Source organism: Leucoraja erinacea, chromosome 2 (genome assembly GCF_028641065.1).
Source record: "Leucoraja erinacea ecotype New England chromosome 2, Leri_hhj_1, whole genome shotgun sequence".
NCBI lineage: Eukaryota > Metazoa > Chordata > Chondrichthyes > Rajiformes > Rajidae > Leucoraja > Leucoraja erinaceus.
In genome coordinates, this window is record NC_073378.1 from 122,846,670 (window position 1) to 122,863,143 (window position 16,474).

At 47.1% G+C, this 16,474-nt stretch overlaps 1 protein-coding gene across 2 annotated transcripts in view; it reads left to right on the top strand.

The window, feature by feature from the left end:
- Positions 1-1,394: 1,394 nt before the first annotated feature.
- The window catches only part of wdr97 (WD repeat domain 97), a 75,576-nt gene continuing 60,496 nt past the window's right edge, over positions 1,395-16,474 (top strand). For both annotated transcript variants that reach the window (XM_055664935.1, XM_055664943.1), the window contains exons 1-5: positions 1,395-2,619; positions 4,647-4,743; positions 5,816-5,946; positions 10,012-10,622; positions 13,384-13,505. In XM_055664935.1, coding sequence (XP_055520910.1) covers positions 4,713-4,743; positions 5,816-5,946; positions 10,012-10,622; positions 13,384-13,505 — 895 coding nt within the window. In that variant the 5' untranslated portion in view covers positions 1,395-2,619; positions 4,647-4,712. The remainder of the gene's footprint in view (positions 2,620-4,646; positions 4,744-5,815; positions 5,947-10,011; positions 10,623-13,383; positions 13,506-16,474) is intronic.

Genomic DNA, 16,474 nt, shown 5'->3' on the forward strand with positions numbered 1-16,474 from the left:
CCTCCCACAAAACAGCTCTCCCACAAGATGGAACTGAATGCAGCAAAGAACCAACGTTGTGGAGGACCTCTGGGTCAGCCTCGGATAGGTTTAAGGTTCGAGTTAGGTTTAGGATTATTATTCTCATTATTAGGATTATTATTCATATTAAAGCGAGGCCTGGATGTCACACACAGCAGTGCAACTGGTAGAGCTTCCTCTAAGCACCAGAGACCCCAGTTCGATCCTGATCTTGGGTGCTGTTTGTGTGGAGCTTGCACGTTCTCCCTGTGACCGTACGGATTGCCTACAGGTGCTCCGGTTTCCTCCTACACCCCAAAGACATGTGGGATTGATTGGAGGCTAATTGGCCCTCTGTAAATTGCCCCCCGTGTGCATGGAGTGAAAGCAAAAGTGGGAATAACATCAAACTAATGCGAACAGGTGGTTGGCATGGATTCGGGATGGGCAAACAAAGTGCCATACCATACCATACCCTCCACAGATGCTGTCCGACCTGCTGAGTTCCTCCAGCATTTTGTGTTTTGGCTCAGGATTGCAGCATCCGCAGTTCTTGTGTTTCCACGCACTCAGTGAGTGAGTGAGGAGCATGTACCTCCCCCCTGGAGCCCTTGGAGAGATGAATCCATTGTAGGGCGTCAGATAGCACAATGGGCTAAGAGTTCGGCTGGCGACCGGAAGGTAGCCGGTTCAAATCCCGCTTGGAGTGCATACTGTCGTTGTGTCCTTGGGCAAGACACTTCACCCACCTTTGCCTGTAATGGAATGTAATTACGGCGGCAGGCGCGGGCACACCGCGACGCCCTGTGTCTCCCTTTCAAGGGAGATGCTAAAAATGCATTTCGTTGTCTCTGTACTGTACACTGACAATGACAATAAATTGAATCATTGGATGCAGCGTCTTCCCTCCTGGCGGTGCCTGTGTCCCAGGATGATGTGATCACGTGTCGAGGGCGAGGAGACTGGTCGTGGTCACATGTCGAGGGCGAGGAGACTGGTCGTGGTCACATGTCGGGGGCGTGCTCTAAGACTGCGCGGCCACAAGGTTTATGGTCGATGTCCCAGGACGCAGTCATGTGACGGGGGCGGGGTGTGCCCGGAGTGTCGGGGGGCGTGTCTCAGGACGCAGTCATGTGACGGGGGCGGGGTGTGCCCGGAGTGGGGTGTGTCACGGGGGGGGGGTCGCTGTCTCAGGACGCAGTCACGTGACGGGGGGCGGGGTGTGCCCGGAGTGTCAGGGGGCGTGTCACGGGGGGGTGGTCGCTGTCTCAGGACGCAGTCACGTGATGGGGGGGCGGGGTGTGGTCCATAGATCATGGAGCTCTATGATCTTTGATCGTGCGGAGTGTCACGTGTTCGGGGGCGTGGCCTGTCGTCGGCGGCGCGCCCCGTCTCCCGGCAACCGTTGCCCGGAGCGTCCGCGCGACGCTGGTCATCCGGCGGGTTAGGCGCTGGTTACCGGTCACAGCCGGCGGGGGGCTGGTTAGTAAGAGTTAGGCACAGACCGGCCACTAGTTAGTGAGACCGCCAGTGGCTGGAGTTGGTCACTGACTGGGCACTGGCTAGTCCGAGCGCGAACTGGTTAGGTTGGAGGTTGGGCACAACCTAATTTGAACTTTGGTAACCAGGTAGTTAATGATCAGGCACTGATTAGTGAGAGTTAGTCAGAAACTGAGGACTAACTCTTGATAACTTTGGCAACTAGCTAGTTAAAGATCAGATAGTGTTTAGTGTGTCAGAGACTGACTAGTTGTTGATAGCTTTGTCAACCAAAGTTACAGATCAGATACTGGTTAATGAGAGTTAATCAACGATTTAGGACAAGTTGATGATAGCTTTGGCAACCAGCTAGTTAAAGATCGGGCACTACTAGTAAGCAGCCTGGCACCAATTTGACACCAACTCTGGGGAGCGCAAGCAATAGTTGGCCAGTTAAATACTGAGACTCAGATAGTTTAAATATTGGTTATCCTGCTAATTATTTACATTGGAGTAACAAACTGGGTTAAGTATTCAAATTCATAATTATTTCATCAATCAGTAGCTATTGTAATATTAGGTGCAGGTTAATACAATGTTGATACAATGCCGAACAGAGTAAACTTTATTTAACAATCAGGAAATATCAGGGATTTGTTGCTTATTAAATGAAATCTATTGAAAGATTACAGTTTTTAGTCAAGGATTTTTAACCAATCAAAGGAAATATATTAAGGATTTAGATTAGGTTAGTAAACATTTATTTGGAAAACAAGTGGGACATTGGTTACTAACACTGATATATTGATATATAAAATTGTGGTAATTTAGATTACAGACTACATCGTGAGAGATTAGAAATATAACATTAAATAGAGAGTTTTAAGGAAAATTTAATAGCTTGCTGAAGACTCTTTGTCAAGAGATGTGGTTGGTTAGAGGGTGAGATAAGAGATGAGCAGTTTGATTAGGGATAAATTATTGAGAATCTGATACTGTTTAATGTTAACTGGGAAATTAGTTAACACTATTGGATAGTTTTGAGAGGCTGGGATCATCTAATGCGTTTTTTAATTAGTTAATAACCGATTAAAGACTAAGTGCCGTGCCACTACATGTTTGTGAGAAGCTGCTGGAAAGGTAGGTTTGAGATTGGTCGATGATGATTGAAGTTAATTTGGTGATGGGTTAATTTGCTGCTGTGTGCTGGCACTATCAGTCATGTTTCTCCAGCAATATCGGTTAATTTTGTCACTTCCACATGCCCACGTTTCCAAACAGCAGGCGTGGCACGGAATCTGGTTAAACACAATTTCAGACACAATTAATCAATAGTTTTAAATCTAGGACATGTGATATGTTTAGTTTACTGTCACGTGTACCTAGGTACAGTGAAAAGCCTTGCGTGCTAACCAGTCGGCAAAAAGACAATACATGATTACAATCGAGCCATTTACAGTGTATAGATAGATAAGGGAATAATGTTTAGTGCACAGTCCGATCAAGGGTAGTCCGAGGGTCTCCAATGAGGTAGATAGTAGTTCAGCACTGCTCTCTGGTCGTGGTTGGATGATTCAGTTGCTTGATAACAGCTGGGAAGAATCTGTCCCTGAATCTGGAGGTGTGCGTTTTCACACTTCTGTACCTTCTATATGGCGCCAAGGCATAGCAGCTTGGAAGGGCTGAATATTCTCAAGCTCCAAAGTTCCTCATCACAACAATGATTATAAACTTTTGTAATTAAGTCATTTGTAACTGATTAAATCAGCTGTAATCTGGAGAAGTAGATTAAGTTTTTAATCAATAATTCATGGAGTTAGACATCACTTCAGCCTAACTTGCCCAATCTGACTGAGATATCTTCCTGAGCTTGTCCCATTTGCTGGGCGTCCCATATCCCTCAAAACCTCTCCTATCCATGCACCTGTCAAATACTTTACTGGACTTTATCGTGCACTAAACGTTATTCATCTTATTCCTTGAATCATGTATCTGTACACTGTTGATGGCTCGATTGTAATCATGTATTGTCTTTCCGCTGACTCGTTAGCACGCAACAAGAAAGCTTTTCACTGTACCTCGATACACGTGACAATGAACTAAACTAATCTTTTAACATTGTAAAGGTAGACAAAAATGCTGGTGTTTCTCCACCATTTTTGTCTACCTTCGATTTTCCAGCATCTGCCGTTCCTTCTTAAACATTTTTACATTGTAAATGTGCCCACTTTCACTGGCAGTTCATTCTAAGTACCACCACCCTCTTGTGTGAAAACAGTGCCTCTCGGGTCCCTTTTATGTCTTTCACCTCGCACATAAACTATGCCCTCTAGTTTTAGACTCTCCTATCCTGGGAAAGGGACTGTGTCTATCCATGCCTTTATAAAGTAATTGCCAACGTCCTTCACTCCAAGGAACACAGTTTCAGTCCATTTGGCCTCTCTTTGTAACTCAAACCCTCCACTCCTAAATGCACAGAGTCTTTTACCCAGAGTATGGGAGTCTAGAACCCAAGGACATTGGTTTAAGGTGAGGGAGAAAGATTTAATAGGAACCTAAGGGGCAACATTTTTACACAAAGGGTGGTGGGTGTATGAAACAAACTGACGAGGAAGTTAATGCAGGTACTATCACAAAATTTAAAAAACATTTAGACATGGATATGAAAGCTTTAGATTGGGCCAAAAGTAGGCAGGTGGGACTAGTGGAGATGGGGCATGTTGGTCAGAGTAGTCAAGTTGGGCCAAAGAGCCTGCTTCCACACTGTATGATTCTATGAGTCCACAGCATCCTCTTGAATCTTTATGGACCACCCATATTGAAACAACAACCAAGAAAGCACACCAACGCCAGTCAACGGAAAGACAATACGTGAATACAATCAAGCCATTCACAGTGTACAGATACATGATAAGGGAATTGCGTTTAGTGCAAGATAAAGCCAATAAAGTCTGATCAACGTCTGCCTGAGGGTCTCCAATGCGATAGATAATAGATCAGGACCGTTCTCTAGTTGCAGTAGACAACTAGTTGTTCATTGACAAGGAACCTGAGGGGCAACTTTTTCACACAGACAGTGGTAGGTATATGGAACAAGCTGCCAGAGAAGCTGTTTCCCACGTTGAAGACACAGGAACGAGCGTTAATCTTGACTCCATTTTGCACAGGACATGATGATGTGAGGAGACCGTGCCGTAATCATCATCCTGACTGCTGCGTAGGACTGCAAAGCCATGGAATCCCCAGAAATGCTGAGCCAGGCGGGTGAGTGCTCCGTTCCACTCCCTCTACCCCCTCGCCTGCTCCCACTCTGTACAACACAAGCAACATAGCAGCAGGAGTTGGATCTCGAGCCTACCCCATACTCAATAAGATAATGTTTGATCATTTACCTCTGTACCACCCCGCATTAACCCCAGACCACTTGAATCACTTCACATCTGAGGCTTTTTCACTTCCTGTCCACAACTGACTCAGTGAGTGAGCCTGCACAGTTCCCCTTTAGGTCCTCTAAAATTTATCTTATTGAAGAGTTTTCTCATCTCTATCCTAAGTGACCAATCACTTGCTTCGGGACTGTCTCCGTCTGTCTCCGTCTCTTTCTCTGTACTTATTCTTTTATCAACTCCTCTTTCGCATCCCTTTCTCTATTCCCTCTACCCTCTGGTACTTAGGGGGCTTAGTCTTCTCTCTCTGTGTCTTTGCCTCTGTCTCGCTCTCTCCATGTCTCTCTCTTTGTCGGTCTGTCTCTCTCTCTCTCTCTCTCTCATCCGGTCTCTCTCCCTCTGTCCCTGTCTCTCACTGTCTCTCTCTGTCAGTCTCTGTCTGTCTGTTTCTCTCTCACTCTCTCTCTCGCAGTCTCTTTCTCTCACTCTCTCGCAGTCTCTCACCGTTTCTCTCTCTCTTTCTCTCACTCTCTCTGTCTCTGTCTCTTTATGTGTCTATGCCTCTTTCTCTGCCTTACCTGCTCTATCTCATTTGCTTCACTTCCTCTTCTCTCTCTTTGACCCAGATCTCTTGATCTTCCCTCTATTCATCCATGATCGCTTGCCTTCGTTATCTTTAAACCCTCTTAAGCTCCACTGAAAATGAAAATGTTTCCCCTCTTCTGACTCACTGAGATATTCGATTATTGTTTTGTCAAGAAACCTTGTCAAATTATATTTTAGAAGCAATAAAAATTGCACGTTGGAAATCTGAACTAAACTAAAAAATGCTGGAAACACTCCGCAGGTCAGACAACATCCGCGGAGGGAAAAACGTAGTTAATGTTTCGATCAGGGGCCACTTTATTACTGTGTTTAAGCCTTTTTCCATTCTCCCATCTCTTGTGAAGCTGCCGTATGGGCCAACCAGCCGGCCCATCACATGACTGAAGCAAACACAGGGGAGGACCAGGCGGTACACTCCAAAGCCCGGCACTTGTGGTCCACTCTGAGCTCAGCTATTCACTTGTCCATAGATAAGGTACAAAGCTTCCTCCGGGTTGTGCTGGGGGTCGGCTGGGGCCTCATAAGTGCTGGGGGTCGGATGGAGCCACGTGGGTGCTGGGGGTCGGCCGGGGCTACGTGGATGCTGGGGGTTGGCCAGAGGCGCATGATTGCTGGGGTTCGGATGGGACCACATGGATGATGGTGGTCGGCCGGGACCACGTGGGTGCTGGGGTTCGGATGAGACCACATGGATGATGGGGGTCGGACAGGGCCACGTGGATGATGGGGGTCGGCCGGGGCCACGTGGATGATGGGGGTCGGACAGGGCCACGTGGATGATGGGGGTCGGACAGGGCTGCATGAGTGCTGGGGGTCAGCAGGGGCCATGTGAGTGCTGCGGATCGGATGGTGCCATGTGGGTGTTGGGGGGTCGGCCGGGACCACGGTTGGATGTGCGTGGGTCGGATGTGCCGCTGAGAACAAAGAAGGGCCCGGCATGGGGGGACCGCCAGGAGAACAAAGGGGAACCCAGCATTGGGGGGCCGCCGAGAACGATGGGAGCAAGGCATGGGTAGCTGCCGAGAGAACAAAGTGGGACCCGGTGTTGGGCTGCCGTCCACAACCATTGGAACAAAGGTGGACCATTGGGGACTAAATGGAACACTTTATAACTTTGTTGACACCCTATACGTGGCAACTCTTTGTGTACCTTGTGTACACAAAAAAAAACAATCTCACTGTGATTACTCCAGCATTTTGTGTCTTTTTGAGCCATACAGCATTGCTGATCTGGCTTAGTGGACTAGTCCCATTTGCCTGCCCTTGTCCCATATCCCTCTAAACCCTTCTTATCCCAGTTCAGTTTAGTTTTGTTTATTTCAGTTTAGTTTATTGTCATGTGTATCGAGGACCAGTGAAAAGATTTTGTTGTGTGCTAACCAGACAGTGGAAAGACAATACATCGAGCCATTTACAGTGTCTAGATCTAGATAAGGAAATAATGTTTAGTGCAAGGTAAAGCCAGTAAAGTCTGATCAAAGATAGTCTGGGGGTCACCTGTGAGGTAGATAGTAGTTCAGCACTGCTCTCTGGTTGTGATAGGATGATTCAGTTGCCTGATAACAACTGGGAAGAAACTGTCTCTGAATCTGGAGGTGTGCGTTTTCACACTTCTATACCGTTTGCCTGATGGGAGAGTGGAGAAGAGGGAGTGGCCAAGGTGCGACTTGTCCTTGATTATGCTGCTGGCCTTGCAGAGGCAACGTGAGGTATAAATGGAATCAATAGCAGGGACGTTGGTTTGCGTGATGGTCTGGCTGCGTCCACAATTACTGCAATTTTTTGCGGAAATAAATCCGTATATCTGGCCAATATCTTATAGAAGTTGTAAATATATCAGTTTCTATTTCATTCTCTGGGTATAGGTCAGGCAATCGGCTCATGGTCTCAAGACAGTGCAGCGCTCCCTCAGCTCTGCACCTCGTAGCCATGGTTGTGGTCTTGAGTGAGACTCTTCTGACCAACTGAGGCATGGGCTGGCCACAACATGTCCCCGGGCAACTCCAGGGAAAGTTGCATCCAAGTTTGTTCCACAGAACGGTGGAACACGGGAACAGGCCCTTCTGCCCACAATGTGTGTGCCGCCCATAATGGAAATTTAAACTAATCCCATCTGCCTACACATGATCCATATCACTCCATTCCCAGCCTATTTACATGTCGGTTTAAATGTCTCTTAAACATGGCTATTGAATCTACTTCCACTGTTTCCCCTGACTTTGCGTTTCAGTCAGCCTAAAAAAAAAACAGGCCTCATAGATCTCCTCTAAACCTTCCGCCTCTAACTGTAAAGATGTGCCCTCTAGTCTTTGACATTTTCATCCTGGGAAAAGGGCTCTGACTCTCTATTCTTCTTCTTTTCGTGTCCATCTTGTTACAAATGTTGACCTCGCTGTCATTGTCCGTCCTGAAAAGGCCGCAAGCTTCCGGCGACAATCAGTGGAAGCCATCACTTCTTGCAATAGATGATGGTGGTAGCAGAATTAGCTCAGGATACTTCCAGATTCCAGCCCTGCGACGTGGACGCTTCTGCTATGGGGCCACTGTTTCTATAAAACTTAGCTTAGGCTGTATTTGCCGTATTGCACCCCATTACAGGAAGGGTATGGAGGATTTGGAGAGGGTACAGAGAGGTTTACTGGAATGCTGCTTGGATTAGAGGGTGCCAGGTACAAGAAGAGGTCGGACAGACCTGGATTGTTGGGGGTTGAGGGGCAGACGGGCAGAACCTTTTTCCCTGTGTGGAAATATCATATACTGGAGACAATAGTTTTAAAGTGAGAGGGGAAAAGTTTAAAGGGGATGTGCAGGGATTTTTTTGTTTACACAGAGGGTGGTGGGTGCCTGGAACACGCTGCCAAGGTTGGTGGTGAAGATAGATACGATAGTGCCGTTTAAGAGGCTTATGGATAGACACATGAATATTCAGGAAATACAGGGATATGGAGCATGAGCAGACAGAGGAGATTCGTTTTACTTGGCATCATGTTGGGCACGGACATTGTGGGGCAACGGGGCTGTTCCTGTGCTGGAGTGTTTTATGTTATGAGACCTGCCTCCTGCCCCTCTGCTCACTGCCCCTCAGCCCGGCTCAGTTCCATGTCATGTTGTGTTCTATGTTCCTCACAGCCTTTCCGGCCATGCTTCGTTTAATTTAGAGATACAGCACGGAAACAGGCCCTTTGGCCCACCGAGTCCGCGCCGTCCAGCGATCCCCGCACATTAATGTCCTACATCACTAGGGACAATTTACACCGAGCCAATTAACCTACATACCCGTCCGTCTTTGGAGTGTGGGAGGAAACCGAAGATCTCGGAGAAAACCCACCCAGGAAAAAGTACCAACTCCATACAGACAGCACCCGTAGTTGGGATCGAACCCGGGTCTCCAGCGCTGTAAGGCAGCAACTATACCACTGCGCCACCATGCCGCCCTTGCTTATATAATTCTCTGTTCAGACTTCCCACCATTAACCATCTACACTTCACACTGCATCGAAAACGCAACCACCATAATCTGAAAGTCTGTAAAAAGGTCACGAGCCAAAACTTCACCTCTTCAGGTTCTGCAGAGGTGCCACTTGATCTGCTGAAATACTCCAGCATTTTGTGTCTTTTTTTGGTAAACCAGCAGCTGCAGTTCCTTGTTTCAACAATATCAAAGGCTTGTCCCATCCAGTCATTCCTTCTTCTCCCTGCTCCTGTCCGTCTGAAGGTACAGAACCTTGGAAGTGCACGCCACCAGCAGCAGCTTATTCCTCCCTGTTATCAGGATGCTGAACTGTCTTTCCATAAGCTTGGGTAATGTCCGATTCACCTCCACCCCATTGTGGACATTGGACTTTGTCTATGGAACCTACGCACATGACAGTAGCAAAGCCTACCTAAGCTAATGGACTGTCCGATTCACCTCTACCCCATTGCGGACATAGACTTTGTAGTGCAGAAACAAAGAACTGCGGGTGCTGGGTTACAAAAAAAGGCACTCTGTATCTTCCCCGTTGCTCGACCTATTATACTTGAGTGACTTGATTGGATTTATTTTAATTTATTATTGTCATATGTGCCGACATACAGTAAATAGCTTTTGTTGCGTGCTATCCAGTCAGCAAATGACTATATGCGATTACAATCAAGCTGTCTACAGTATACAGATAGGGGATAGAGGGTATAGTGTTTAGTGCAAAGTAAAATCCAGTGAATTCCAATTAAAGACAGTTTGAAAGTCTCCAATGAGGTGGATAGGAGGTCAGGGCCTCTCTCTGGTTGATGGTTCAGTTGCCTGATAACAGCTGGGAAGAAACTGTCTCTGTATCTGGAGGTGCGCCTTTTCACAGTCTGTACCTCTTGTCTGATGGGAGTGGGGAGGAGGGAGTGACTGGAGTGACACTCGTCCTTGATTATGCTGCTGGCCTGATATATTATCTGATGTGTTTGGATAGCATGCAACACGAGGCTTCTCACTCTGTCTCGGTACCCGTGACTGTAATGAAGCTCAACCTCTGGCTGTCTGTACCCCACTTGTCCTGTACTGTTGCAGATCAGACGGACGGACTGGAAGCCACTGGAGCTGGAGCACGGTCTACAGCTTGTGCAGCGGGTGCGATTCAAGAGGGACATCCAGCACATCATGTTCAACGTGGTCAGCAAGGAGTTTGTCTGCATGGTGTCCAAAACGAAGGTGCACATCTACCAAAGTGATGGGCGCAAGACCCTGGAGCTGAGCCTGCGCGAGCCGCTGGAGGGGCTGGTCTACGCCCAGCACATCGACCGCTACGTGGGCTGGAACCGTTGCCCTCAGCTGAAGGTGCTCAGCTCTGACTTCCAGACCCTCTCCGTCAACCAGGCCGGCCACAGCGTCACCTGCTGCTGCTACAACCAGGACCTGAACCAGATCGTCACCGCCGGTGCCGGCAACGTCTGCTGCTGGCACTTCTTCTTCGGCTGCCGGGACCTTTTATGCGGCACCGTTGTCACCGACGGGCTGACCCAGGAGGATGTTTTCACCCACCTGGTGCTGGAGAGGTGCCCTGCCTCCATGCCGGCAGCCACCATCGACCAGCGCTGCTATGCCGTGTGTTGCACCGGGGTCGCTGCCTTCAACCTGACCAAGGGAACTCTCCTCTCCTACAAGAAACACCTGCACGGCAGGTAAACCCACACCTGGCTAGTTCTCCTCCGCACCAGGACATTTCTCCCCAGGAGGTATCCCCCCCCCCAATCCCTGCACCTAGAGGCTCCCCCCACCCCCCACGTTAGAGCGGCACGATGGCGCACCAATACAGTTGCTGCCTCACAGCACCAGAGACCCGGGTTCGACCCTGACTACGGGGGCTGGCTGTGTGGAGTTGGCATGACTTATGACTGTGTGGGTTTCCTCTGGTTGCTCCAGTCTCCTCCCACATCCCAAAGATGTGCGGATAGGTTAATTGGCTTTGGTGAAATTGTCCCTAGTGTGTAGGGTAGCGTAATGCCCCTGTCCCACTTAGTAAACCTGAACGGAAACCTCTGGAGACTTTGCGCCCCACCCAAGGTTTCCGTGCGGTTCCCGGAGGTTTTTGTTAGTCTCACTACCTGCTTCCACTACCTGCAACCTCAGGCAACCACCTGCAACCTCCGGGAACCGCTGTGGGACAGGGACATTAGTGTATGGGTGGTTGCTGGTTGGCACAGACTCAGTGGGCCTCACTGTGTCTCTAAAGTCTAAAGTGGTCTCCACACCCAGTCGTTCCCCCGCCCCCACTCCGCACCTCACACCTCCGTGCCTGGAGGTTCTCCCACCTCTCCACACCTCCTCTACCACCTCATTCCAGGTAGCAACAGCACCCTGTTGAAAACATTTACCCTTCAAATTCTCTTTAAAAGTCCTCCCTCTTGTCCTCGGCCATTGACCTCTAGTTCTACACCCTCCTTTAATAGCGCATAAAACATAAGGCAGGAATAGGTCCTTATCCGCCCAATGATTGTGCCGAGTTGATGCCAAGTTAAATTAATCTCTCCTTCTTGCTCATGATCCATAGCTCTCCACTCCCTACATGTACATGCATCTATCTAAAATCCTCTTAAATGCCGCTATTGTAGCTGCCTCCACCACCACCCCCGGCAGCACGTTCCAGCACCCAACACTCTCTGCGTAGAAAACTTTCCCTGCACATCTCCTTTAAACCTTCCTCCTCTCACCTTGAAGGCCCTCTAGCTTTGACATTTCCACTGGGTGAAAGATTCTGACCTATCTATGCTTTTCATAATGTTATAAACTTCTATCAGGTCTCCTCCCAACCTCTGACGTTCCGGGGAAAACAGTCCGTCTGTCCAACATCTGCTTATAGCTATCACCCTCAAATCCAGGCAGCATTCTGATAAAACTCTTCTGCATCCTCTCCAAAGCCTCCACATCCATCTAACAAATGCATACAAGCGTTTGACAGCACTGGATCTGGAGTTTAGAAGAATGAGGGGTGTCCTCATTGAAACGTACAGAATAGTGAAAGGCTTGGATAGAGTGGATGCGGAGAGGATGTTTCCACGTGGGAGAGTCTAGGACTAGAGATCATAGCCACAGAATACAAGGAAGAAATTTTAGGAAGGAGATGGGGAGGAATTTCTTTAGTCAGGGGGTGGTGAATCTGTGGAATTCTTTGCCACAGACGGCTGTGGAGGCAAAGTCAATGGATATATTTAAGGCAGAGACAGATAGATTCTTGATTAGTACGGGTGTCAAAGGTTATGGGGAGAAGGCAGAAGAATGGGGTAGGCAAAGATAGATCAGCCATGATTGAATGGCGTAGTAGACTTAATGGTCCGAATGGCCTAATTCTACTCCTATCACCTATGATCTTATGACCTAACCAAAGAACAATTCCTCCCATGGGAGACGGACTCTGTCTACTACCATATCTATGGCTTTCATTATTTTATAGACCATCATTACACCTCACAACCTTGTTTGCTCAGGATAACTGCTCCAACCTGTCCAGTTTCTCCCCGTAACTCAAACCCTCAAATCGAGGCAACTTCTTTATGAATCTTTTGTGCACCTTTTCTAGCTTTATTGCATTTTCTAACCTATGCTTTGTATGCCTGCCTGCCTGCATGCCAGATGAGATTCACAACTTTTACACTCGACTGATGAAGGCCAGCGTGACAAGTGCCTTCTTCATACCCTGCCTATGTGTGTTGCCACTTCCAGGAGACTATGTACTTGTACTTCTTGGCCTCTCTGGTCTTCAGAACCCTGCCATTCACTCAATTAATTCCTGTCCAGGTTTAACTTCCCAAATTGCATCATCTCACATTTGTCAGAGTTAAACTCCATCTACCATTCCCTTGCCCACTTTCCCAGTTGATCTAGATACTTGGGCAACTTTCTTCGCTGTCCACTACACCGTCAATTTGGCCATCATTTACAAACTAACTGATCACGCCCCATATACGATCTCATCCAAATCTTTAATTATATATGACAAGCGACGGGCGATTCATAAGCGATCCCTGTGTTCCACCGCTCCAATCGGTGCCTCCATTCTGAGAAACCACCCTTCCACAACCGCCCTCTTACTCCTATCACCAAGCTAGTTTTCTCTCCCAATGAATACAGTCACAGCTAGACACAAACAGCTGGAGTAACTCAGCGGGACAGGCAGCATCTCTGGAGAGAAGGGAATGGGTGACGTTTCGGATCGAGATCCTTCTTCAGACCTGAAACGTCACCCATTCCTTCTCTCCAGAGATGCCGCCTGTCCCACTGAGTTACTCCAGCATTTTATGTCTCTCTTCGGTTTAAACCAGCATCTGCAGTTCCTTCCTACACAATACAGTTACAGCTGTTCAGTTGAGGCTCTGATGTTTATTGCAGTGTGCCTGCGTGGGCTCTGGACCTTTCTGTTGGCTAACATTATAACATTCCCATCAGGAAAATCACTGGAATCGCCATCGTGGCGACACTGAGATGTGTGGCCACTTCTTCCCGGGATGGGAATGTAAAAGTATGGGATCAAAACTGGAACCTTCAGATGATGTTTGTCGGACACCGAGGTGAGTGGAGACCTGATTGTCTCAGCAGCCAGAGTTTCTGCCCGTGGGCGGATGGGAGGGGTGGGGGGTAAATAAATGACTGAACCATCACATTGGGCACGAGTAAGAAATCACACACATCTAGGCTGCCTTGTTTCCTAGTAAACAATGACAAGAAACTTACCTGGATTAGTCTGACAAATGCTGACTACGAGCAAGTCAGGGACTGATTGTCATGGAGTGTCTGATTCACTTCCTGGCTCTCCAAAGTATAGCCATCATCTACAAGGCACCAGGATTTTTCACTTGAGCTGTATGAACATTGACTTCTCCAATTTCAGATAGTCCTTGCTTTCTCCCTCCTTCCCCTCCCCTTCCCAGCTCTCCCACAAGCCTACTGTGTCCGCCTCTTCCTTTCTTTTTCCCCTTCTCCCCCCTCCCCCAACTCGACATCAGTCTGAAGAACGTCTCGACCCGAAACCTTGCCTATTCCTTAGCTCCATAGATGCTGCCTCACCCGCTGAATTTCCTCAGCTTTTCACATGGAATTTCCCCGGGCGCCCTGGTTTCCTCCCACACTCCAAAGACGTGCAGGTTTGTAGGTTAATTTGGCTTCAGTAAAATTTGTAAATTGTCCCTAGTGTGTAGGATAGTGCCAGTGTACAAGGTGATTGTTGGTCGGCACGGTCTTGGTGGGCCAATTGGCCTGTTTCCGTGCTTTATCACTAAACCAAGCTAAACTAATAATAATAATAATAATACATTTTATTTATGGGTGCCTTTCAAGAGTCTCAAGGACTATATTATTCAAAAACTAAAATAAATGAACTTTTCCCCAATGTCTCACCCATTTGTGATAAATGTCAGTCACAAGAAGCTAACATAGCGCACTCTTTTGTTTTCTGTATAAAAATTCTGGAACGAAATATTTGAAATCTTTACAAAATTATTTAAAACAAAACTACTACCCAAAGTAGAATGGATCATTTTTGGAATATCGGAAGGTAACCCAGAATTAAATATGTTTCAAAAGAACTTACTTAATTATGGGCTAATAATGGGAAAAAAGCTTATACTTAAATTTTGGAAAAATGCTCCAATACCAACAACAAAAATGTGGATTTCAAACATGTTCGAAACACTACACTTGGAAGAGATGAGACTCCTCCTAGCAGGCAAAGCAGATCACTTCCAAAAGACGTGGTCTGCATTTATGGAACTATTACAAGCATAAGGTGCAATAATAAGTTAAAACATAAAGGCTACCAGGACCTGGTAACGGGGGGTATAAAATAAATTTTTAATAAAAACACGGTTGGTATATCCTTTTTTGCAGAGTTTTGTGTTACAATAGAGCGATTGATTTTCCTTTCTTCTTTTTTTTCTTTTCTTTCTAGGGTCTTATTTCTTTTCTTTACTTCCTTCTCTAATTCCTTCCCTAAGGGGTTCTCTTCTCCCAACACTTTCCTGCACCTTCACGATTCTTGCTTACTTTCCTTACTTCTTTTATTTCTATCTTTTTTAAAGCTCAAAAAATGAAGTGGTACAACATAATGTAATAAGATATATGCGATGTATTAATGTGATTTACTGTACTGCTAATAAAAATAAAATTTAAAAAAAAAAAAGAGTCTCAAGGACACCTTACAAAATTTAGCAAATAGAGTAAAAACATGTAAGCGGAATGAAATAAATAGTAAAGACATCACCAGTACACAAATTAAAGACAGAATTCAATCCAAAGACAAAAATCAAAAACACAATATGAAGAGAGGGCAGCGGCAGCTAAAGCGCGCCAGCGTACTCTCTCCCTTCCGGCAGCCATATTGGACACAATAAAATAATCATTTACACACAAAAAATCATCCCCCCACAATGGTTACCACTGTGGGGAAAGGCACAATGTCCAGTCTCCATCCCCAGTTCTCCCATAGTCAGGCCTATTGAGGCCTCCACCAGTTGCCTCTACGGAGGCCCGATGTTCCTGGCCGTTCTCGCCGGGTGGTTGTTGCTCTGGCGTCGGGAAAGTCCTCACAGCGGCTGGGACGGCTGGAACGGCCGATTCCCTACCGGAGTCCGTGGCTTTCCGAAGCCGACAGGGCCGCGTCGGTTGGTGCTCCGAGGCTCCCGATGTTAAAGTCGGCGCCGCCGCCCGCGGCTGGCCGCTCCACAGTCCCGCAGCTCGACGGTGTTGATCACAGCGGTCACAGCACTGAAGCTAATTATACTCTCTGTGAGTACAATCAAACCATAGACAAGTACAACTGGTAGTGCAAAGATAACAAAGATAGAATGCAGAGTACAGTGTTACAGCATTATAGTGTTACAGTTACAAAGAAAGTGCAGGTAGAAAAAAGTGAGGACTACAATGAGGTAGATTGGGTGACCCAGACTACGCCCTAGCTTGTGGGGGAATCATTCAAAAGCAGAGAAGAAGCTGTTCCTGAATCTGGAAATACTTGCTCTCAAGAGTTTGATCTTCTGTCTAACGGGAAGGTGGAGGAGAAGGAATGACCAGGGTGAAAAAATGGTCCTTGATTATGTTATGAATCAGTCTGAAGGGTCCTGACTCAAAATATCGACTGTCCATTCCCTCCACAGATATTGCCTGACCCACAGGTGACTTTGTTTTTTTTGACCATATAGAAAATGATCTGCTTGACTGATTTGTGTGCACTGAAGTGCATGACATCACATTATTTTTCATGCTGCTAGTTTCATTAGTTTCTGTAACGTGACCTTTATGTGGGTTATGGGGAAACAAAATCAAAAAGGAATTGATCAGTGTGTGTGTGTGAGAGAGATAGAGAGTACATTGAAATGGGAGGTGAGACTGAAGGGATTGCTATCCTATGAGTTGGCATGGTCCTGATGGGCTGAGTGGCCTCCTAGATTACTACTCATGTAAGAAAGCATGCTGCATTGTGAAAACTGTGCTCAACCCCTCCCCTGATGTGGTTCTTTTGTCTGACGTTGGGTCTGGTAAAGCG